At 35.0% G+C, this 24,552-nt stretch overlaps 3 protein-coding genes across 4 annotated transcripts; 2 read left to right on the forward strand and 1 right to left on the reverse strand.

Moving 5' to 3' along the window:
• Positions 1 to 832: 832 nt before the first annotated feature.
• LOC132312208 (syntaxin-52-like) lies at positions 833 to 6,797 on the forward strand. Of its 2 annotated transcripts, none has more exons than XM_059810482.1 (6): positions 833 to 1,006; positions 2,020 to 2,241; positions 4,255 to 4,460; positions 4,557 to 4,657; positions 4,817 to 4,861; positions 6,422 to 6,797. In XM_059810482.1, the coding sequence occupies exons 2-6, from the start codon at positions 2,024 to 2,026 to the stop codon at positions 6,551 to 6,553; spliced, it is 702 nt and encodes a 233-aa protein (XP_059666465.1). In that variant the 5' UTR covers positions 833 to 1,006; positions 2,020 to 2,023; the 3' UTR covers positions 6,554 to 6,797. The 2 variants fall into 2 exon arrangements, with proteins under 2 accessions (XP_059666465.1, XP_059666464.1); XM_059810481.1 differs by lacking the exon at positions 833 to 1,006 and adding an exon at positions 1,251 to 1,391.
• A 1,386-nt stretch (positions 6,798 to 8,183) lies between these two features.
• Positions 8,184 to 14,397, forward strand: LOC132312209 (transcription initiation factor TFIID subunit 6-like). The gene is made up of 12 exons (XM_059810483.1): positions 8,184 to 8,373; positions 8,494 to 8,580; positions 9,050 to 9,151; positions 9,252 to 9,360; positions 9,842 to 9,945; positions 10,032 to 10,169; positions 10,993 to 11,088; positions 11,469 to 11,593; positions 12,067 to 12,199; positions 12,786 to 12,911; positions 13,010 to 13,121; positions 13,778 to 14,397. Exons 1-12 carry the CDS (start codon positions 8,215 to 8,217, stop codon positions 14,146 to 14,148), a joined length of 1,662 nt encoding a protein of 553 aa, XP_059666466.1. The 5' UTR covers positions 8,184 to 8,214; the 3' UTR covers positions 14,149 to 14,397.
• A 1,485-nt stretch (positions 14,398 to 15,882) lies between these two features.
• LOC132312210 (cell division protein FtsZ homolog 1, chloroplastic) lies at positions 15,883 to 23,985 on the reverse strand. Its single transcript, XM_059810484.1, has 6 exons — positions 23,564 to 23,985; positions 20,763 to 20,862; positions 20,010 to 20,239; positions 17,668 to 17,835; positions 16,823 to 17,056; positions 15,883 to 16,312 (listed from the first exon to the last, which is right to left on the reverse strand). Exons 1-6 carry the CDS (start codon positions 23,846 to 23,848, stop codon positions 16,049 to 16,051), a joined length of 1,281 nt encoding a protein of 426 aa, XP_059666467.1. The 5' UTR covers positions 23,849 to 23,985; the 3' UTR covers positions 15,883 to 16,048.
• Between the last annotated feature and the right edge of the window lie 567 nt (positions 23,986 to 24,552).

The raw sequence follows: 24,552 nt of genomic DNA on the forward strand, positions 1-24,552 counted from the left end.
ATGGGTATTGAAATTATATTCCTAATTTGAATATGAGAACTAAATGAGTGAAAACTATATATATGTATAGGGTTGTCTACAAAACCTAGGTCATGGGAATCAATCTCCAAGCTTTGAGAGAGAATTTGGAGGAGATCATAGGATTTGCAAAATTACGAGGTAAATAGTATTCTATATTTTTCTACTATAGTTGACATGTTTCTAGCCTATAAATTAATCAATTATGCATATGAACAATTATGGTATTGTTTATTTAATTATGAGAATTAAATTAAAATGGTTATCAAAATTGGTTACTCTTTTTTTAGATTTGATTATTTAACGGAAAAAATAATAATAATAAAGAAAAAAAAAAAAAAAAAAAAAAAAAACGCGCAACTTTACTTTATATCATCATTCTCAGAAGCCCATCACATTTGAAGGCTACAGAGTCAAAGTAAGAGAGCTCAAATCGTGAAACGGTCATCAGCAGCCAAACAAAGCCTAGCGTCGGTATCCCTCCTCCACTTTCTTCTCAACAAAAAATTAGGGTTTTTTTTGTTTGTTTGTTTAAATCTCTGCAATTTGATGCAGCGATCTTACATTATATATATAAGCATATGAATATACATATCCAATTATACACGCATATGCATATATTAAATATATATACATATAGACATATGAAAACAACCATTAGAGTCCATAGAAGGTTCAAGTTTTATGCCGTGTGTATCACGAATAAAGCTTTAATGAGTAAACGACAAATCCATATATTATTGTTAAAGAGAGCGTCGTTAATACGACGACGTTTGTAGATTTTGATTCTACTTTATCGCATATTATTGAAAAAAATATGTACATACAGTCATATATATAATTTTTTTATGGTGTGATGTAGACGACGACGACGCCGGACAAACCCTGCCGGTTGATGTGTCGCCTCCCATCAAAATCAGTCTAATTCCCTTCCTTCGATTATCACCTAAAACCGCGATTCGATCACCATCAAACCCCCAATTCTGAGGTAACAATTCGCCTTCAATTTGCATATGATTGTAATTCATATATCAATACCCAATGATTCTGATCATCTGAATTCTGTTCTAGCTCTGTCGTGTTAGATCTGCTATGCGATAAGCAAGTTATAGATATGTATATATATATATGGATGGATGTATGTATGTTGTTGTAAAAGCGTTAATTTCAACCCACAATTTACCATAATTTGAATCCAGGTCTTGCATTGCTTCTGCTAATAGAAGTTTGTGTGTGTATATATATCTAAAAACACATCTCTACGAGAATTTTTCCAATTTTGTTGCCACCATGTGCACGATTATTAACTTCGCACCTTCTTCCAATTTCCTCTTCTACCCTGACCAAATTCGCAAAAGTATCTCTCTACAGAGGTGAGTCTAAATGAATCATCAGCTCTTATATTAATAGATTGCTTCATTTCGTTTCGATATAATCTGAATTAGGGGTTTTGATTGTTAGATTTAGGGTTTGTTCGTCCACATTGCCTTATTTAATCTCTACTATCTCATGGTAGATTTAGGTTTCTTCAGCATTTTGATAAAATTTGTTATAAGCATATTGTGGCTTGAAGTTAGTTATTGAGCATAATTAATTAATTATTTATATACATATGTATTTTTATTTATTTATTTGGGCTGTATTATTGGGGGTGAATGGGCAATACTAGTTTTCCCCTTAATTTACATCATTATCTTCCTGTTGAACATACAAAATGGAGGTTTATGAATGTTTTTCCTTAATTTACATTCTTATCTTACCATCTAATGGAATCGACAATACTAATGGTCTGCCTCTGTTATGCTCATTGTTGGCTATACTCATGTAGCCAGGTCCAACCATCCAAGCCTGCAGAGGGTTGTCTTGAGTAGCTTAAATCTAATAATATAGAAGTTCTTTTACTATGTAACAATGCATATAGTTATTTCTTACTTATAAGAAAAGCACATAAGATTATTTTTTAGTTAAATCAGCTATAGAATAATCTTTTGTGTCTTTCAGATCAATGGCATCTTCTGCAGACCCATGGGTCAGGGAATATAATGAAGCAGCAAAACTTGCTGATGATATTAATGGCATGATATCTGAGAGGAGTTCATTGCCTGGATCAGGACCAGACGCACAACGTCATTCATCTGCTACACGGAGAAAAATTACAATATTAGGAACCAGACTTGATAGCTTACAGTCTCTTCTGTCCAAGCTCCCTGGCAAGCAGCCCCTGTAAGCCTTCTTGATCAATTTTACTGTGTATAAAAAAGATCTTGTAAACTAAATAAGTCAGAATGTCATATAAAATTTTGTCTAATAAAATTGAGATTAAGCACAAAAAAATATCATGAACTGATTTTTTTTGGGTGCTAAATATAAATGGAGAACTTCTTTCCTCTCGTCACTTAATTTTTCTCACATGCTTAATTAGATAATCACATAGTTTATTTGAAATTAAATACTAAATTGAGACAAGATCATTTTTTCTTTTCATGTCTTCTATTATGCTTGCTATGCTATTTGGCATCCTATTAGCGTTGTTGTGTCATCTTCCTTTCTGCTAAGGTGTGGTTGAACATAAATTTCCCTACAGTTGGTAATATCTATGTACTTTCAATTGTCTGTTCACTTGTTTCTTGAGATTTAATAGATGCTTTTGGCTATATCATGTTTGCAAATAAATGTTGTTCTCACCTGCTGCTTAACCACACACACACACACACACACACACACAAACACAAACATAAATATTTACCCTTTCCGAAGTATTTATCAAACACCTTTCTCTTTGTCTCTCCCTGTGTGGTTGCATGACACATGTGGGATCATGCTGTACAATGAACTTTCATATATTCAATACACATATACAGAGGTTTATATATATAAGAAAGCTTATTGACATGCATCAATGTTAAGAATACTTAAGAACTACAAGTGATATGCTCCAATTCCAATTACTTGCCAAAAAAAAAAGAAAAAAGATATGCTCTAATTCCAATTGAGGGATAGAGGATCATTACTCAAGGCTTTGATGGTCCAAAATGCATCTAAATGGGGTGAATAGATATTGTTCAATTTTTAACTAACAAGAACTTATTTTAAATTCTAGTAACTATATTTTGAGTCCTAATAGAAAGTCCGTCAGTCGGACTACTCTGACTGCTTCACTGTGAGTGGGGGGCATGGGCCCACCACTGATGTTAATAGAAAGTTATTCTACGATGAAGCCTGTGATCCCCTGCATGTACTGAAATCTTGTACTACTTGATTGCATCAACATTGATTGTTAAGACTGGTAATGAAAGGGTGATATAAGAAATTAGAATTTCTCCTTAGTTGTGTATGCAGAGGTCTTGAAGTATTGACCTGTACTGAGATGTATTGCTGATACATACTGTTGCTTTCAGGGTCTTAATCCACCTTTCAGCCTAATACATATTCCAAGTAGAAAGTTATTTATCAACAAATATCCCAGGCTTTGTATGAGTTCACAGTGTTTTGTGATACATATTTGCCTAATTGTTAAGGATCCACTGAAACACAATCAATGCATAAGGCCCACCGACCAAGACTCTGTTAAAACGTTTTGGGAGACAAACATATATTGATAGAAGTGATGCTCTTAAATCCACAGGTCGAAGTTAAAAACACATTGGTACGAGTTTGGGATGAGAGAGAATAAGAGAAGTCGTGTGTTTGTGGAAATGACTAAATTCTGGCAAATGTGTCATGCCGGTATCCAGAAGTTTCATCTTCTAAATATGGTCTAAGGCTTGTTACATAAGTAGCTAGATATATTTTTTAGTAAAAATCTTTTATAGGCCTCATTTCTTAAAATCATGTTCTCTTTTTTTAACAGTGATATGTAGTCCCAATTATTTTGGGCTGGTTATGAATACTGCTCCATTTTCCAATTTGAAAAACACCTTACCCCCAGTCTCTCATTTTTATTTTATTTTATTTATTTATGTTAATCTGACATGGGACTCCCCTTTGGAACCCATGGTCTCAATGTTTTGTGTTAAATATCAAGATCATATCACCATATTGGCGCTCCCCTTCTTGAAGGGTCATAAACATGCTGATTTATATATATATATATATTTTATTTTTTTCATTTTTTACATGTAAGCACTTTATTAATTGAACTTGGTGGCTGCACAACAATGATCTGCAATGCAGAAGTAATGTCTGGTTATCTGTCTTTGGTTGTGTATTGAAGCATCGTTTTGTTATACTACGCAGATCAGAGAAAGAGATGAACCGTCGGAAGGATATGCTTGGAAACTTGAGATCAAAAGTAAACCAGATGGCCTCCGCATTGAACATGTCCAACTTTGCCAATAGGGACAGTTTGTTAGGGCCAGATATTAAGCCTGCTGATGCTATGAGCAGAACGACTGGCTTGGACAACCATGGCGTTGTTGGTCTTCAACGACAAATTATGAAAGGCAAGCTGTTCTAAGTTCTTCAGAATGAAACTTTCCTTACTTGTATCATAAAGGTTTATTCACAAGGTATTCTTTTTGGGTGTTCATTTGAAGCAGAACAAGATGAGGGGCTTGACAAATTGGAGGAGACTGTGATAAGTACAAAACATATTGCATTGGCTGTAAATGAGGAACTTGACCTGCACACTAGACTAATTGTACGCGTTTTTTAGTCTATTTATTTTTGCTGAGTCTCTGTTGTTTATTGGTTCATTTATTTGTATTTCTCCTTTCTTCCTTGACCTTCTCATCATAAAGTATTAATTACTAAAATGAACTGAACGACGTTTATGCTTCCTTGCTCTTCGACTTTGCAGGATAACCTGGACCAGCACGTGGAGGTTACAGATTCCCGGTTACAGGTGACACTCCTCCCAGTAGCACATTTCTTTTGGTGCAAATTCCTCTTTTTTTAACTAGTGTGTGCAATTACATTGTGCTCTTGATTGTTAGAGATGTGCCTTCTATATGAAAATTCTCAAGCATTATTAGTATCCTTCTATCCAGGGTGATGAAAATTGAAATTGGGATTTGGAATTTATCTACCATGTGAAAGAGTTTTGAAACTCAGGAGTATATTGACCCAAAATCAGGAATAATCTGGAATAGTCAATAATGGATATCATTGGGGAAAACAACGGCTGTTGGGGGAAAGCAATGAATAATATTTGTAATTTAGAAATATTTGGAATAGTTTAAAACTTAAACATTTAATTCAGTGTTTGATCACCTGGCATATGGATATTTTATTTTATTTATTTATTTTTTTTGTTATTGAATTATATGAGAAACAGTCATATGGATATTTAAATTATTATTATTATTATTATTATTATTTTGTTATTTAATTATATGGGAAACAATCTGATTACAATAATGCTCCTTTGGGTTTTAGTCAAAATGAAAGAAAAGAAGAATAATTAGACTATGTTATAGGATTTCAGTTCTCTTTCTTTAATGTTATCAGGAAGCGACAAAACACATATTTATCTAAGAGTGCAATTCACCAATCTTGATTCGGGATAATTTATTATTTGCAATAGCTCCTTTAACCTCTGTATTTTGTATTATGATTGAAACTTTAACCTACATAATTTTTAAGATGATGCAAGGTTGTATCAGATAGAAGATTAGTTCATGCAATATATAGGATCATGAACATCTCAGACACAAATAAGGCAATTAGAATGGAAAATTGATCATCAGCAGAAATTTGAGCAGGAAGCATCTCTTAAGATTGTATGATGATGAAAAGTTCTTTTACACCATTACATTATCTGACACTAGTCCTATCCATTCAGGTGCTAGGAGTAGGAGGGATGGGTTGGGCAGTGTTAATTTTTTGCTTTATTCATGCAAGTGCTCCTCATGCTTGAAACCCCAAGCTCCTGGACTTTCCAAGTAATCGTGCCTTTTGCACTAGGCAATTTTCCTATGATCATCAGCCACCTTAGACCACGTAACTGGCTTTGTTAATTAGATCTTTATCATCAATTAAAGTCGTGCAAACAGAGTGGGAAGAAGTCGTATTAGCAAGTCTCATTCGCTATCTTTAATGGTTTTGGCTTTGCAGTTTAATTGGCCAATATTGAAGGAAAAATAATGATAAAATATAGAAAGTGACTTTTATATCCCCTCTTTAATGAACTTCAGCCTGGGGCTTAGCTGGCATAAATAAAATATAAAAATGGAAAATTTTATAAATGTTTGTGATTGAACTATTGAAGCCCTTTCTTACAAAGTTGAAATTCGGATTCCTGCTGGGGGGAAGTTTGTTGCTTACTTGTTTAATAATATATCATGAATGAGCATGTCCTTTAACTTTTTGTAACGGAAGTTGCTGGGAATCATGACATCCATTTGAATGTCTATTAGTTTTTCAGCTGATTTATCCTTTTTGTTTCCTCTTATTGTGAAAACAGCGAGTACAGAGGAACCTGGCAATCCTGAATAAACGCACCAAGGGTGGTTGCTCCTGCATGTGTCTGCTTTTATCAGTTGTTGGGATTGTGGTTCTGGTTGTCGCTATATGGTTGCTGATCAAATACTTGTAATGCAAACAATAGTAAGCGTTGGTTTTTGTGTGTGTGTGGAAATGGCTTTAACTACTGGTGTTGTTAAAACACTCTTATTTGAATTCTATAATTCCCTTTCAAGGGGAGGTTTGTGCAATGGATTGTGGTGTTGAACCAAACTACTATTGTATTACAAATAACCAAGTGTCATTGACACATGGAAGTGTTGATATCTTCTCATGTTGACTCTCCATTGTTGAAATGCAAATGTACTTGGCACTCACATTTATCCATTGAAAAAACTAACAGATCTGCTTTTGGAACTAAAGGTGATACCTCTATACTCCACATCATTTAGCCTCTTTATATTCTGTCAAGATACTGCCCACATTAGTGATGTGATTGAATTGTCTGCTTTTGACTATTCAGCTTGAGCAATTTTTATTTTTTTTTTACTTCCAAGTCAAAAGCAATCTTTAGGCATTCTTGAAACCATCCACAGTGCACCTCAATCAGTTTTTATTTCTTTTGGGTGGTGGGGTTGGTGTTCTGTGTGTCTGAACCCTTGGTTGGTCCTATAGTGTTCGATCTGCATAGTATTTAATATGTTGAGAATAATAAAATGAGTTTTAAATGAATTTCTTCAAATTATCCCTGTTCATAAAAACTAATTAAAAATAATTGTGATATACACTTGTGAATTATATACTTAAAATAAAATACTATATATAAAACACCCATGATCCGGTGGCTTTTTTACATAATAATTATCAATCAATTAAAAGGGCGTGGATTATTTGGATCTTGGATTAAGCTTGATCCATTTCATGCTATTTTATATGTAAAGCCAACCCAAACCGCAACAGACCGTCAAGCTATCATTTCAAAATTCAAAATTTAAATAAAATTAAAATATAATAAAATGAAAACTCTGTCTTCCTGTTTTTTTCTTCCTTCATATAGTATGAAGAGTTGAGTTCAGACTGTTCTATTTTATATAAATTAAGAATCACTATTATAATGGCGTAACGTAAATCTTTAAACTAGAGAAACAATGTACAGTGTACACAATTAAAATGTTGTTTTCTAAACTTGAATTCATTTATGAAATTCAAGTGTACAAGCAACATCCGGTATACCTGTATTATGTGATATGCTAGGAGGTCTCAGAATAATCCAGTAGAATGTGGAATTCCCTTCTAAGTTGATCTCGGCTCTTTCAGTACATTGCAGAATACAGGTCCTCAAGAAAATTTTCAATCACAAATAAATAACTAGCATCTGTTCGGAATAATCATGATTGAAACAATACTCTCTTTAGTATTTGTTTATATTAAGGGACAAATTAAAAAGAATGGGCATTAGATAATTTTTTTTGGGTATAGTAGCTAAGTGGAATTTCACTACTATTTCATAATAGAATTATGAAATATAGAGGGGTCTATTTGAAATATTGATACCTCATGGGAGTTAAGTGGAATTTAAGCATTTTTTTGGGTAAGTAACGGGCCTTAAAGTTTTCAATAAGTAATCAGAACATAGTTAGCATCTGGGCCTGAAAGGCCTCTGGAGTTTTATGGGCCGTGATACAAGCCCAGAAAGCTAACTTAAGCCCTAATCTTGATGAGAACTCTCTGTTGCTAATGGAGATTCATGAACTAGATACTACTATATAGTTATATGTATTTATACACATTTATATGTGTAATAATAATAGCTGGAGAAAGAAAAAAATGGGGATAGTGCCAAAGGAGGCAATTGAGGTGATTGCTCAGAGCATTGGTATCACCAATTTGTCCCCAGATGTCTTGCCTGCCCTCGCTTCCGATGTCGAGTACCGTGTTCGCGAGATCATGCAGGTACAAGAATTATTTCATGTTCAATCTCCAATTTTCTTATACAAATTCCCATTTATATACATACACACAGAATATGTATGTGTAAATGTATACGTGTATATCATTTTTTTGGAATTTCAGGAGGCTATCAAATGCATGCGCCATTCGAAGCGAACCATTTTGACTACAGATGATGTGGATAGTGCGCTTAGCTTAAGAAATGTGGAGGTTAGATTCTTATGTGTAACAATGAAGTTATTTTCATGTTAGATTGCTAATTGATTTTCTTTTTCTTGTTTTTTTCCTGTAATGTTTAGTGACACCATTCAAGATAACTTGAATTATGGGGTTTCCTGTTTTTTTTTTTTTTTTTTTTGGGTAATGTTTTGTCACACCATTCAAGATAAATTAAATTATGGAGTTTCTTGTGTTGGGTTGGTTGGGGTTTCTACATTTCTTTTATCATTTGATAAAAACTTTTAGAGCCTTGTTTTTTGATGCTGATTGCTGCTATATGTATATATTTATGTGTACCATGATTTGTTTCCTTGCAAATTTCTTTATTGGTACATGCATATGGGTGTTCACTATTATCTCTGTGTCTGTTCTTGTGGGCTCTAATTGCCGTGTATTTGCATGTGTTTGATTTAATCATTGGCTTTTCATTTACTTATATATTTTTTTTAATCTTACGTAGCCAATATATGGCCTTGCCTCTGGAGATCCTTTGCGGTTCAGAAGAGCAGCTGGGCAGAAGGATTTGTTCTACATCGATGACAAGGATGTTGAATTTAGAGATGTAAGAATTAGCTGGCCATGTCATAACTCATAACTGCTCTTCTAGCTGAATTTTATGAATTATTTCTTTCATGTTCTGATTCTCTGCCTGATGTGTCCAGGTGATTGACTCACCTCTGCCAAAAGCACCACTAGACACTGCAGTTGTTGCTCACTGGTTAGCTATCGAAGGAGTTCAGCCTGCAATTCCAGAAAATGCTCCAATTGAAGGTATTCTACTAAAAATAATGCAGTATCTTTAACTGCATCGAGGTATTCAATACCTTTTAAGTAAGCATTGAGCATTCATTTGGTCACAGAACTTCCTATTCTCCCAACTAGGCCTGAAATGTCATACATACACAAACTGCAATAGGAACATACAAATGCCTTTTGAATCTTGCACGAATTGCTTGGCCTGCTCTGCTTGTATTTGTGTAAAGCATTCTCGGAGTTAGTTGGTTGATGATATTATTTTTCCATTTATTTTCTTTTCTTTTTATTTAATATTTTTGGTTGTGGAGTTATCTGTGTATGATGGTACAGACAAACTGGTTCATTTCCTGCTTTTGTAATTGTATTTCTTAAATTTTTTTTTTTATATTTTAAATTCCTTACTATTTTGATTTGATTCAATTGATCTAGGATTTCTTTGCTCTGGTATCATTATTGATAATAGTAAATTAATATTATGTTTCAATTTTCATTGCAGCGCTTGCAGTACCTCCCGACAACAAAAAATCCGATTACAAAGAAGATGGAAACCCTGTTGACATTAAATCACCCATTAAGCATGTACTGTCTCGGGAGCTCCAGGTATCTCGAATATTGTCCATTATGCGCACATTCTTCTTGTTTGTGGAACATGTTTATCTGCAATTTCCTTTTTGGTTGCTGTGCAGCTCTACTATGACAAGATTACGGATATCACTGTGAATAAGGCTGATTCCACTATCTTTAAAGAAGCACTAGGGAGCTTGGCAACTGACTCAGGACTCCATCCATTAGTTCCTTATTTCATATATTTCATTGCTGATGAGGTAATCACGATACCATTTCCAGCAACTAATTCTGGGGGCACTATAGCAATTTTCTTGTGGTTGCTATTGTGCAACACACAATGATATGCTAAATATAAGGTTCAAAAAGATCTTGAAGATTCATTATGAATCTTAAAGATGTAAGAAGAACAATATTGTTCTAAAGAATAGAAAAAATAAATTAATAGTTCATAGACTAAATTGATCATCATTGTTGTCTTCATCTCTCCAACATCATCTTCCTAAGCACCATCCTCATCGTTTCCATTTCCCTCACCCTCACTGCCCATCATCTTGTCTTTTCTTTCCCTCATCCTGTCTTTTTCGCATCCTAATTCTACTCTTCTTCATGATGCTTCTCCGGTCCATTATGTTATACCATTGCTGAGCAATTGGGTGGCTAAGGTGGAAAATGAAAATTAATAGGTTTTCAGTTCAGTTAAGCGCATTTCAAGCACCAATTCTTCAAATACTTTACGAATCTTTTGGTATAAGTGGCCTTTTCAATGGTACAAAAATATTTATACCATGCTTTATATATAGATATTTTTGATAGGTATACCATGGGTTATATATTAAAGGCTAGATCTAATTATCACAACCAACGAAATAACTTGTATAATATAAGAGTAGGTTTGTTTAAGAACACCACCCAAAGGTCCCAAACACTCGGATATTGTGATCATTGTTGCCTAGGTCATCTTTAGTTAATTTGGCGGATTCAACTTGCACTTGATTGATTCTTTGAAGATTGTATTTTACATATTATGGATGAAAATATTTTCTGTTATGATGGGTTGATGTTTTTATGCAATTATATCAGGTTACGCGGAATTTGAATAATTTCCGTATCCTTTTTGCTTTGATGCGTCTTGTCGGGAGCCTTCTCCAAAATCCAAATTTACATATTGAACCTTATGTAAGTCTACTTTCAGTTTATTGAATTGAAATGTTAATGCACATGCAAGTGTAGCTAGAAGTACTCAAATGATATTTTTGCAGCCAAACTATCGTATTTAGTCCACCTCAACTTGCAATGTTAATGAAAAGCTGTCAGGCAAACTAGTAGATGGGCCTACAAAAGAAAGATTGTAGATCCATGAAGAAGGCTTGTTGGTCTTTGTTATTTAACTATTTGACTTTTGTTGATTGTGGATTCTAAAATAATGTAGCACCTGCTATCTAAGTTTTGCCCAGGCAATGCAAGTTGAATCTGCTTAGATTGAAAAGTTTCTATCCTGATTTACTTTATATTGAAGGTTGACTGTACCTGTTTCTAACAAGGTTTTGTTTCTTCAGCTACATCAATTGATTCCGTCTGTAGTGACCTGCCTTGTTGGCAAAAGGTTAGGAAATAAATTCTCTGACAATCATTGGGAACTTAGAAACCTTACAGCTAAACTGGCTGCTTCAGTATGCAAGAGGTGAGGATTCACTTTTTATGCATATACAATTATCTCAGTTAAGGGAAACATGATTCTAGGAGTAAATGGCAATCTAGCTTGATTAGAACTCTCTTAAGTGAGGGTAGTCCCTACATAGACACAAACACACAATATATCACTACACCACTTAAAAAGTTTTTCCCTCCTCCTTGGCTGTTCTGACGATATGTGATCCTTTTTTACTTTTAAATGGTACATCAGATGGTCTCACAACTTTGTGAGATTATTTATAAGAGAGAGTGAAATTGATCACTTTTGGATAATTCCTGGTTATCAGTTTTCAATCTTTTCTTATGCACAGATTTTGATCATAATGATTTACTGCTCCACCTTTATCCAGTATGTGTTTCACCAGTAGGTCATACATGAAGAGATTAGGAGATTAGCACTCACCTCTTAGGTAGTCAAACTGAATATCATGTCATCTCATCCACGCCATTTAACTCTTGCAGATTCGGTCATGTTTACCACACTCTTCAGCCACGTGTGACGAGGACTCTGCTCCATGCATTCTTGGACCCGACAAAAGCATTGACGCAACATTATGGTGCAATTCAGGGGCTGGCAGCCCTTGGACCTAGTGTGGTACTCTTTGTTCTCTAGCAGTGGAAAATAGAATGTTTACTTAAGTGATCTTTTCGTATTATTCTTTGTTTCTCATAGCCCGCGGGGGGTGGGGGGTTTGTACTGATCTTTTTCCTATTATAGATATTATCAAAAGGGAAGCTTCTAATTTTCAAATCAAGCCAGAAATATAGTTTAGAGAACTCCCTCTCTCTCTGTCTTCCATTAGCAAGCGAGTTTAGCAGTTAGCAAGTTGGTAAATGAAGATGGCACTTAAGCTCTGTGGAATACTTAAAACAAGGTCTAGATTATGAAAATGCTACAATGATACTTAGTGATGCATCAACCCTTTCCCCATAAGGCTGGGAAATTTAAAAGAGAAACCTTTACTTTTCATATTATAGCTGTTTTAATTTTCTATGCGGCCACTCTAATTTGAATCCTTTTTCTCCTCATCTACCTTTGAAAAGCCTTCTTTTACCTCTAATATTGTTTTTGTACCCAGAAAAAATATTGCCTATTCACATCGAACTGCTTCTTGTTGTATTTGTTTCAGAAATTGTGCGTTACTTTGAGCAATTTACAGTACTCTTAACGACTGTTGTAGGTTCGTCTTCTTGTATTACCAAATCTTGAGCCGTATTTGCAACTTCTAGAGCCAGAAATGCAACTTAATAAGCAAAAAAATGAAATGAAGAGGAACGAAGCTTGGCGTGTATATGGGGCCTTATTGGTAAGTTTTATTTCTAATCCGGTGGGAAGTGTTTTGTCCTCTTTTAAGTCCGGTAAGATGGCTATGCAACAAAACTAATGAAGTAATACACTTCTTAGTGTGCAGCTGGTTTATGCATGCAAGATTGCTTCAAGATGTTCCCAAGTCTGCTATCTCCGTCGACACGTGCCGTCTGGAAGAGTAATGGAAAAGTCCTGACTGCAACACCAAGTATGATCTTCATTTACTTGCTTCCTCGGTTTACACTTAATACGTGTCTTTTATTTGTTAATACAGCAAGAAGTAATTATACTGCCAAATTTAATTAAATGCCAATTTGAGGTTATATTTTGGATTAATTTCCCGAAAGTACTCCTTGTAGCCAGTAGAACAATTTCCAGTGGTCAGTTCCACACATTAGCCCAGGTGCATGTGTTTAAATGTGTTTCAACTTTCAAGAGTTTCTCCTGCAGTTTATAAACTTCCAAATTGTACTAATAATGTTGGGCCACCTTCTATGTTGTAAGTAGCTATGAGGAGGAATGGCCAGTTGTCTAGCGATCAACTTTAGATGCCTTTTTAAAGGAATTAAAATGATGCAATTGAATGGGTCGAGCATGTTGAGATTGACTTAGCATGAATTATGAAACTATTAGTTCGAAAGCGCCGTGGTTGCTTAGTGCATGTGCAAGCATGGTGCTAAGTGGAGTTACATTAGTGCTAAAAACTGTGATGTTGATGTAACACAAACACCTAGGTTAATTTTGAAAATAAGGAGGAATGACTTCTCGTTGCCAGTAGAAGGCCATGTTTAGAAGAAAATTTTAGCATGCCCCTCTCTGATCTATTACATTTCTCACATCTGTACCTTTTCGTATGCAATCAAGATAAACGTAAAGCAAGCATGGACAACCTGATGCAGCAGCCACCGCTCAAGAAAGCAGCCATAGACGGTGCAATGGGTGTAACAAACTCCTTGTCAGGAGACATCCAAGGAGCGACTGGTGTATTTTCGAATACTCTTGGTGGTTCTGATGCTGGTTTGCCATCAATGTCGCGGCAGTTAACAAATGAAAACGTAGCAGGAAGCAACGGCAGAAGGGAGAAGTTTGGTGGTCAAACTTTAAAGAAATCTACTGTTATTGCTCAGGCTTGGAAGGACATGGATGCTGGCCGTTTTCTGCCATTTCTATCTGAATATTTTGGTGAAAGCATGTTCTCCTTTATGCCCATGCCCGAGTCATCTTTCTTCCTGTGATCAAATGGGGAAAATTGGCAATTGTTGTTGACCAATCAGGTGTAAATTCTGTAATTGTTTTGACATGATGATAGATGTTAAAAGTTAAAACTGGTGCTTCGACAATGCATAGATACCTCTGGAACTTATTGGCTTACAATTGATTGTACCAATATCAAGATAGAAAGTTCCCTAAAATTTCTGAGACTCCAATGTATGTATACATGAAATACTAATGGATTAATTTTCGAGCTCAACTTCTTATGGTTACCTGGAATGAGTTCTAATAGTTTGTAATGGAGTCGTTGATTATCCTTTATTTTCTGTTGTCTTTGGGGTGTAAGATGCAGTGCTTGGGGAGGCAATTCAAACACAATATTTTTGCAACCTTACAATTGGGGTGCACATGGTCTGGTTCTAGGCTAATTTGGAACCGAACTGTTCTCAACGGTTCCTTGAAACTTGGAACCGGAAGACGGTTTCTAAAGCAGTCGTAACACTAGCACAGAACATATTTGAAGCATGATTACACAAACATAAATGAAACCAATTGTAACCTTTTTGCCTCATCACTTGAGCTCGCATTCGATGAGGAGGTGGTGAGAGTGCACCTTTTGATTGATTTACTCTTCACAAAAATGACATAAAACAAAACAACTATCTAGACACGAACAAAAGCAAATAGAAATTGTAGCATATTCACCTGAAATCCTTAACATCTTCTCTTTGATACCACCATGTGGTAATGGTCATGGGATTTTATGTGATTCTTTTCACGCTTAGTGCACTGTCGACAAGGGTGTCAAGTTGGATCTTGAAATTTATAATGAAGTAGGTCTTGTCAAGAAAGACGGCAAGCCCTTAGTTACTGAGGCTCTCATCAGAGGTAAATCAAACTTTTTAACTCATTGAGTGGCCCCTTCGATTTGAAACCGCTCCGAGCGAGAAAGACTTTCCCGGACATGTGATACTACCTCCTCCTTATTCGAGCCATCAACTCACACAAGTAAAAATATTTTACTTTAGTGAGCCTTGTTATTAAATGTTAGTATTTAATCAGTTGGTGATATTATATCATTAAAACAACAGGATTAATAAATTATATGAGAACTACATTTTCTACAAAATTAATAAATTATTTGAGGATTACATTTTCTACAACTTAATTTTAACCCATCCCGGGTAGCAACGAGACAATTGTACGTATGCAGGGTGAGTTTATTTCGATCTTTCTTTCTTTGGGGAATTATGATTCTAGTTCACATTGTTCCTCGTAAATTTAAATTTAGTATTAGCCCAGACAATACATGGCCTGTTATGTCCTTATCAATTTTGATCTGGAAATCCAAGTCCAAGCTCAAGATTGAGCTCAAAGTTGACAAAATGAACATAGCTTAACAAGCAGAACGTTACACTCATATTTGGAATCAACTCGAGTTCAGACCAACCAACTTTTATTTTTTTATAATTAACAAAAATTCAGGTGCTCCTTTTGATAAGATTATAAGAAATCACAATTTTTACCATCCAAGAAATGTGATGAGTATTTATTCCAACCTCAATTGGTCAAAATTATCATTCCTCATCAATCACAATTTTGTAATATTTTATTTCTTTAATTTTGAAACTAATTTCCTGGATGGTTACCAGACAAAATGGTATTTCAGTTATTTTTGTTGTATATTATCATACTCTTAATTCCTTCTGAAAATTAATGGACTGCATGTAAAACAATTTTACAGGAGAAGCAAAACCTAGGGAAAAAAATGGCAACTGACACAATAACAATCAAGACATTACACAACAGAAATGCCAAACCCTACCTCCCTCCCTCCCAAAAAGGAGGGGAAAATTAAGGAAAAAATAACAAATGATTAAACAAAAAGAGGGCAAACGAGAGGGTGAAAGAGAAGAAAAAGGATTAGAAGAAGAGGTTCCGTGAAGGTGGCCTAGACGGAACTGTGGAAGGTGAGGTCGACGACTTGACAGGTGATTTCTGGCTTTCTTGGCCTCCTTTTCCCTTCTCCACCAGGCTTGATCCCCTTGGGTCGGTTAGAAGTGTCTTCTGAAATGATTGTGTAAAACCAGTCGCGATGATAGTCACATGGATCTCCCCATTGTAGCGCTCATCCACAACAGCACCAAATATAATGTTGGCAGAAGGATCAGCCAAACTTGTGACAACCTGGTAGTGTTAAAAAATAATAATAATAAATAAAAAGTATACACATCTTGATTTGTAAGAAAAATGTTGTGGAAAATTAATTTATATAGAAAAAAAATTACTCACATTTTGATTGGAAAGGAAAAAAATAAAAAAAAAGGCAAGGGAAAGCTAATTTATAATGACAACATATGGGATTGTATGCTCCACATTTCCTACATTATTTTTATTTGTGACATAATTTCAATTTTGTTGTAAATTTTGTGATTATCAATCACAGACTTGTCATAAAGTCTGCCTAAGAATTAAATCATCAAAGTTCACAAGGTACAGTAACTCAGTGCTGTGTCGGAAAGTATGGGAAAAGGTACAGGCACGATTTAGTGTTTATCTAGTTCTATCTGGGGTTTTAAGCATAGTTCACGTGTAAGAAAACCCAATGAGATCAATGGAGTGCAAAATGAATAATTTAAACATACTGCAAATTTAAGAGGGGAAATGGAAAGAGAAATAATAAAAAATTAGCAGTACCTGAGACACCCTGTTGACTTCTTGCAGGGTTATATCCTTCCCTCCAGTGATGTTATATACTACTCCAGTAGCCGATTGGATTGATGATCCAATCAGAGGAGCCAGAGTTGCTTGCTCAGCTGCTTCTTCAGCACGATTCTTGCTGGATGAAACCCCCACTCCAAGCATTGCAGTTCCGGAGTTCTTCATGACTGCCTTTACATCTGCAAAGTCCACATTTACCAGTCCAGGTATCTGTATAAAGTAAACAATACCTCAATCCTCAAATCATATGGGTCAGCAGCATAGGCAAATTCTAGAATTTCAAGTTGAATTGGGAATATTTGTAAAGAAAAAAAAAAAAACAAAGCACCACAGCAAGATTCCCTGCTGTCGATTAAAAGTAAAGGGCATTGTCACCAGACTCACCACACCCAATATGGCCCTGCACTGATCTTGTCATTTTATTCAACCCAACCACGGGAAAAGGGAGTTGGGTCTAGGAAAACACTCCCGAAAATGTTGAAAAGCCAACAGCTATTTTGGGGAGAAGTTCATGAATGTTTTGAATTGTATGAGAAACAATTTATGCTAAATAAAAATATAAGTAAAGTGACCGTGTTGAGATGACTTGCTATACTTTGCATATTTCACACAGAATTGGAGAAATATTCACCTCTCACTAACTGTACTACTTCCATATTAAAATGTCCTATGGATGCTAAATTTTAAAAAGTCACCAGGCCACGTATGATTTGGAACATCTAAACAAGGTTAGAAATTCTTGTCACAAAATTACCGAGTACAGCCAGTGGTCAATGAATGGGAAGATGAAGTTCAGTGTCGTAGAAGAAAAGAGCACTCACCGTGATTATGTCTGAAATTCCTTGTACTCCTTGTCGTAGGACATCATCAGCAAGAAGGAAAGCATCCTGGAGGCGTGTTTGCTCATCAGCAATATCTAGCAGACGGTCATTGGGAATGATTATAAGGGTATCAACATTTTTCTGCAGCTTTTCAATTGCCTCTAATGCCTGAAAAATAAATAAATAAATCAACACATAATTGTATAGTGTTGATAATAGAATATTGGATAATGAAGAATTAAAATGTTTAAGATACTACTGTAGCATTCAAAGTTCGATGCAGATCTCAACAGTACATGACATATACAATGCACAAATTGTCTCAACTGTACAATATATGACTATCCTTTATCTTAATCATCTTACAAAAATAAATGCATGTTAATCACCCCATCAATCCACCAATCTATGCAATCCCATTGCTTCAGAACTGGTCCAAGTGCTGAACTAGTATCGAACTTTTAGCAACGATTCTATTTGTATGGATAAAAAGAAAGCTATGGCTCATATCATTAAGAAGGACCACACTACTGCTATAATTTTTCATATACTCAGTACGCATTATCCTATGAAAATGAAACCAACAGACTGATTTAGATTAAACACTGTCCAGCCTTAAAACAGATTTTTTATATTTATCTTTTTATTTTTTTATAATTATTATTTTTGTGCGTGTGGGTGTGGTGTGGGGGTTTCCAGCCTCAAACAGGTGAAACTACAAACACAAATAAATCTCCAATGGCCACGTTCAAAGAATGTTACCATGCTTCAAGCATGTTGGATCCATACCCTCATTCAAGTGGTAATGCATCTAAAACTTTTTATACCAAATGGAAACTTACACCATGAAAAGAACCATCTACAGTTTTCTTGAACTTTATATAGAACAATTATTCAACTTTTTTTTTTTTTTTTTATTTTTATTTTTATGTATAAACCTTAATTAGCACAAAAAATTGCTGTGGTGCATCTTGTTGGCAAATTTTTAACTGCGAAAAGGTCCCCCTTGCCCCATTCTGTTATATTTATTCTCTTACTTTTAACCTCTCTCTCTCTCTCTCACACACACACACGCACACATACCATTTTCTCTCAAATCATCCCACATTTATAATAAGCAGTCAGTAGCCTTGTTCTTAGGAAACTCCACCACACCACTGCCATTTGCAATGACTTGCTAATCCGTCACCACCAACTATTCCATAAGTCTCATTATGAACCAAATCCAACCACCACCATCGCCATAAATTATTTCCGAGCAACAATCCTACAACTCATCTATAACTCACCAACGTTATATAGCTTTAACAAAAGACAAACTACCAGCCATTATCGCTATTGTCCTGGTATATAGACACCGCCATCCCCCCTCCCCTCCCCAATCCCACCCCTCAAACAATAAAGATCAACATCTCAGTGAACCCAACATCATTATATTCAAAACACCATCCATAAGGGATGATGGAGGTGATAATTAAATAATATTAGATTGTCTTAATCAAAAGATCAAAGCCAATGTGATAGGTAGCAGCCAGTGGAGGTGGTGAACTATGGGTCATTATGATGGTGGAGGTGTTGGATAGAGGTAGTCCATGGTAGATGAGGTGGTGCACAAGCAAAAAGCTTGACAGAAAAAAGTAAGCAAGTGATACGTACATAATGTGTTGGCGATGATAATGAAGAACACGATGTGGCATTCACCCCCCTATAGCGGAGTTGAAATGTTGGTCCAAGTGATTGTGGCTTATGTTGGCTATGTGGAAAGATGATGATAACAAAGGCGGGCACTATCACTCTAGTGGGGGGGCTAAACATGGTCTTGCAAACATAAGTAAAATTGAAATTTGGACCCTCAAATTAGGGGAAAAAAAATAATAAAAAAAAATAAAAAATTAGAAGACAAAATCATCATTTTATTAGCAATTTCCATAACTAGGTTCCATGATCAAATAACAGGAAGTAGGTATTTATAATTTTAACAAACCATAGGTTAAGTTGATGTAAATCACGACAATTTTTCAGGAATATCAAGGGAGTTAATTATATTTAGTCAACAAAAATATATCTACCAATAACAACATGATAAGAAAGTCAATGTAACATCTTGCAGGTGAAACCTGAAAAGATACATGCAAGCAGAATCAACCTTTGTAGTCAATAAGCATGAAACAAAACAGGACATGCTATCCTTCGTGTATTTCAAGAAATGTTTGGGAAGGGAATTTGTTTGCATTCTAGTATGACTTTGACCTTGAAGCTACTAGATCATCAAATAGAATACAATAAACAAACAAGCATATCATTTTATCATATTTCCAAAGGAAGACAAAAATGGCACCTGCCTGCAGCGTTCTTTTACGTCCTTCAAAGCTGAATGGGTAGGTAACCACACCAACAGTTAAATAACCTGCTTCCTTTGATATTTGGGCAACAATTGGAGCAGCACCAGACCCTGTACCCCCACCCATACCTGCTGTTATAAACACAAGATCCGAGCCCTTAAGAGCAGATGCAATGGCCTCCTTTGATTCCTCAGCAGCTTGCTCCCCCAAATTTGGATTCCCACCCGTACCTGCATTTCTATAAAGTTTTCCGAATCAAAGGCCACAATAAAACCATCACACAAATAGAGCAACAGTGATGATACTACTGAAACACTGGCCTGGTTATTCAATGGTATCGGCACTGCACCTCCTTAACAGAAATAAGGAGTGACCTCCCTGAGGTTTGTCATAACTACACGAACCTCCCCTCTTGTTTGAAAACTAAGCTAACCTCCCAGGTCAGATTTAGTTTTGAAACATATTCCTAATCAGGTCAACAACAATCTTTGCTGATACCAGTCTGTAAAATTGTTTTATTTAATTAATTCATGATCAAAAAAATAAATTGCATACTTTGAACGTTTTTAACATGGGAGGTCAGTGTAATTTCTCAGTCTAGTTAATTATGGCAAACCTCATGGCAAGTCAATGTATTTTTAAAAATTTATTTTTATTTTTTCCTTCTTGGGTCATAGACATAGAGTTAAACTATGCAAAAGTTTGAAGTCTCAAAATCAAAACTTATTATAGATCATAGTGCAAGTGCCAGACCGAGTCCACGAGTCAAAAGCTCTCCAATTTGAATAGGGTTCTCCGCAGCAGATTGCAATAGTGACTGAGCATCCGTGTTTATGGCATAGAAATCAACACCCTAACATTGAAGACGCAAGATCAATTTGTCATCCCTAATTAGCAAGTTGACTTCGAGATGCATATAAGAATAAGACATATACATATACATATATATAAATATATTTATATGCAAACATGTATAGTGTATATGTATCAGCAAAGAAGAAAAGTATCCAATCATGAATAACATAAGAAAGAAAAGACTGGAATGCGATGTTATTAGAAACATTTTAATATTGATATTTAAATTAAAGCAACCTATCATTCTCCAGCAAAATAATTATTCAAAAAAAGATAGAATCAAATAAAAATACCACTGTAACACCCGGTCCATGAGCTTTACCAGAGGACACCGTAATTGGAGTCTTCTTTAATTTTAAAAATTCTAAAGGAGGTCAGCCAATAGAGAATGAAGCGTAAATTATAAATATTTTGTTGATATTTTTAATTGACAAAACTATTAAATCTGACACCTGGATAAAAATTCACAATAATGATCTCTTTCCTTTAATATTGAGAGGTTAAAGATCAAATCCTTCAAAGAAACAGGAGTTCTTAATAAAATAAGACTCAAACTGGACCTCTTAACTATCAAAAGTTTCTAGGACGACCCATAGGTCACCAGCCTAATAGGCCAGCTAGTATCTGGTTGATCTACCAGCCTTGATGTTAGGAGCTTAAGCCACTTGTTGCCTTGAAACAGAAAAGGACGAATCACTCTGTTACTACGGCACTAACCATGGAGAGCAAATCTGTAAAACGGAGGCATATTCCTCTCCAATCTGCGGTTTGGTTGGGTCAGAGCATAATCTGCCACAATCTGCAGATTCAGTTGGTCAAACCTGTGGATTTGACTTCATATTGATTATTTTTTTTCTCTTTCATCTGGTAAATTTATTTTATTGTTGTTAGCATGTGGAGCCAAATTCCACCCTTCTAGTCGGATGCCATTCCTGAAAGCCAGCCACACCCAATCATTTTGTGTTGTTTACATGGACTCTCCTATCTCCCTTCATGTACCTGTGTCGACACGACTCAAAATGGACATGGGTATGAGATGTGTCTGACACACTAACCCAAATCGGATATCTTGATCCTTCACGTGTGATTATTGAAGAAGTAAAATTTTGAATTTGATAGAAGAGAAGAGTTTTCTATTCCAAATTGAGTATATTAAAGAACAAAAGTACAATACATTAAAATATTTATAAAATATATAATTACTTAAATGAGTAGAAAATGCCTATGTAACGTACATAATTTTTGGACACATCTTCTGGTGACCTAAGATTAGACACACACCTGCACCCGATACACATACCCGAGTCTATGTAATGTGTATTACTGTGTAGAATAATATAATTTGTTCATGTTATACATATAATCTTGGAAAATATATATGTATAATAAATACTGTAATTTTGTTCATGTTATAAATATAAACTTGGAAAATATATATGTATAATACATATGTATACACATTTGAAGGTGCTCAACATCAAGTGATATAATGAAAATTGCTGCTCTCGCTTCCATTCATACTTTACACTTTGTTTGCTATAATGTGATTATTGAGACATAAATGGACCATTTGTTATAGAGAATTGAAGCATCTAATTGGAGCAACACCAAATGCCTATAAGGCCTGAATCTCGACACACAAATCGAGGGAAATGAACTCTTAACATAAAAAACAATGACATAGGTAGTAGGCTATTGCGTTTTAAAAAACTCGGAGAATTGAGTAACATATTAGAAGAGAGAGAATATCATTGAAACATGTAATTCTGAGTTTTTTTTTTTTTCTTTCTATTGGATAGACCTTTTGAAATAATAAAATTCCAATATGTCAAAAGTTCATAAATGACAAGATCAATTTGTATGTAATATTAAAGTGACAACGAATTCATACACATTTTTAACAGTTTAAATACCAATAATACTTAACATTATTAAATGCAAACTGGTTTGCATCTGTATTCCAAAACATAATAATGTTGGAGCAATTTCTATTTTCTTAAAGGGCCATTAACATTTCACTTACAAAAATCAAGTTAACATTACTCAACCAAAATAAGTTTCAATTGGACAGTTATGGTTATTTTAGCTAATACTTCGCTCTTAAAGATTAGAAACTCAAATCAAATTTCAAAATATATGAACTCTTCCTACGTTATTGAATATTGAATACAATGAGATTTAAATTGGCTTCATCTACTTATTGTGATTCTCCGTCTCTATTAAGATAATATCTAGGCAATTACATTTCTAACAACATAAGCAGCAGGTTGCACATTTATATTAGAAACATTATATGTGTATATATATATATATATATATATATATATCTCACTGGGTATTCTCTAAATTCAATAAAATGGAAAGCAAAATTATGGGAATCGGTTGTTCACCGGAACACATGATGGATTGTTTGTCTGTGGGAATTCAGTAAGCTGCAACTCTTTTATTAGCATTTTCCTAACCAGATATGCACAGCAGCAAAAATGAACTGATAAATTGGAGTCCAAATAGAAACATTAGACAGTAAACAACACAACCGTAACACTAACACAACATATTTGAGAAATAATTGATATATATATATATGTATATATAGAAAGAGAGAGAATTTCACTTTGTCGTTTCAAAACCCCCAATATGCAAGACAACCAACCCTAATCTTCAAAGAGATAAATCCATCGAAATAAAGTTATACCCACCTGTAAACCGCTACCAATCATGCGATTAACGGCATTGTTGCCTCCACCTCCCACACCCACGACCTTAATCTTTGCAAACTCCATTGGGGTAGTAAACGAGCTAAACGTGCAGCAAATTCCGGAATGGCGTCGTTTTGAAAAGCTCCTCAGTCGAGACCTCGGAGATAACCATGTTCTCGAGACGAAAGGAGACAAATTCTTCTGACAAAACCCAGTGGAAACCGTAGAAGAAGGAGAAGATGATGAGATCAACTCAGTTGGGCTTGTGAATCGAAGAGAAGCCATCAATGAGAATATTTGGTTTCCGAGAAAATGGAAATGCAAAATAAAAATGAGAATTTCCCTGCTCTACTTCTCTGGGTTTTTAGGGTTTCTATAATCACTACAAGAAAATTTACCTCAAACTACAATATGCCTCAGATTGAACCACCCGTTCTTTTCTCTTTTTTGGGGTAACGGAGCCAGCCACCTGTTTTTTGTTTTTTTCATTTTCGTTTTTTTTTTTTTTATTAAAAAAGAAAAAGAAAAAAAAAGAATTGAATGCAAAACGTCAATATATAAACATAGGGGTGATCACGGATAGCAATCGTTCGGTTTGGGAGTAAAGTTCCATCCGAATCGGTTCTCGCGAATTAGAGAAATTTGAAACCTAACAGATCTGTGGGGACCTTTAATCCGAGCCAACCTGATTCGTGAAATAACGAATCGGATCAGATCGGTTTTCACGGATTGAGCTTTTCAAATAGTCCAAGATGATTACATTGGGCCAAATATTATGGCCCATTAAAATTTCAAATTAGTAATTAAAACTTAAAAAAAAAAAATTGTAAATCATATACCAGGTAAACAGGCTAACAGTAACAACAATAATATTTGTAAATAATTGTGTGAGTCACAGTTCCCAAAGTGCCCAATTATTTTGGGACGGAGGGAGTAACAACAATAAATTTGTAAATCATATACCTAATAACAGCAACAGATTTGTAAAT

Source organism: Cornus florida, unplaced genomic scaffold, assembly GCF_030987335.1.
Source record: "Cornus florida cultivar Cherokee Brave unplaced genomic scaffold, ASM3098733v1 CherokeeBrave_3.0.0_Hap2_Chr06, whole genome shotgun sequence".
In the NCBI taxonomy this organism is placed as follows: domain Eukaryota; kingdom Viridiplantae; phylum Streptophyta; class Magnoliopsida; order Cornales; family Cornaceae; genus Cornus; species Cornus florida.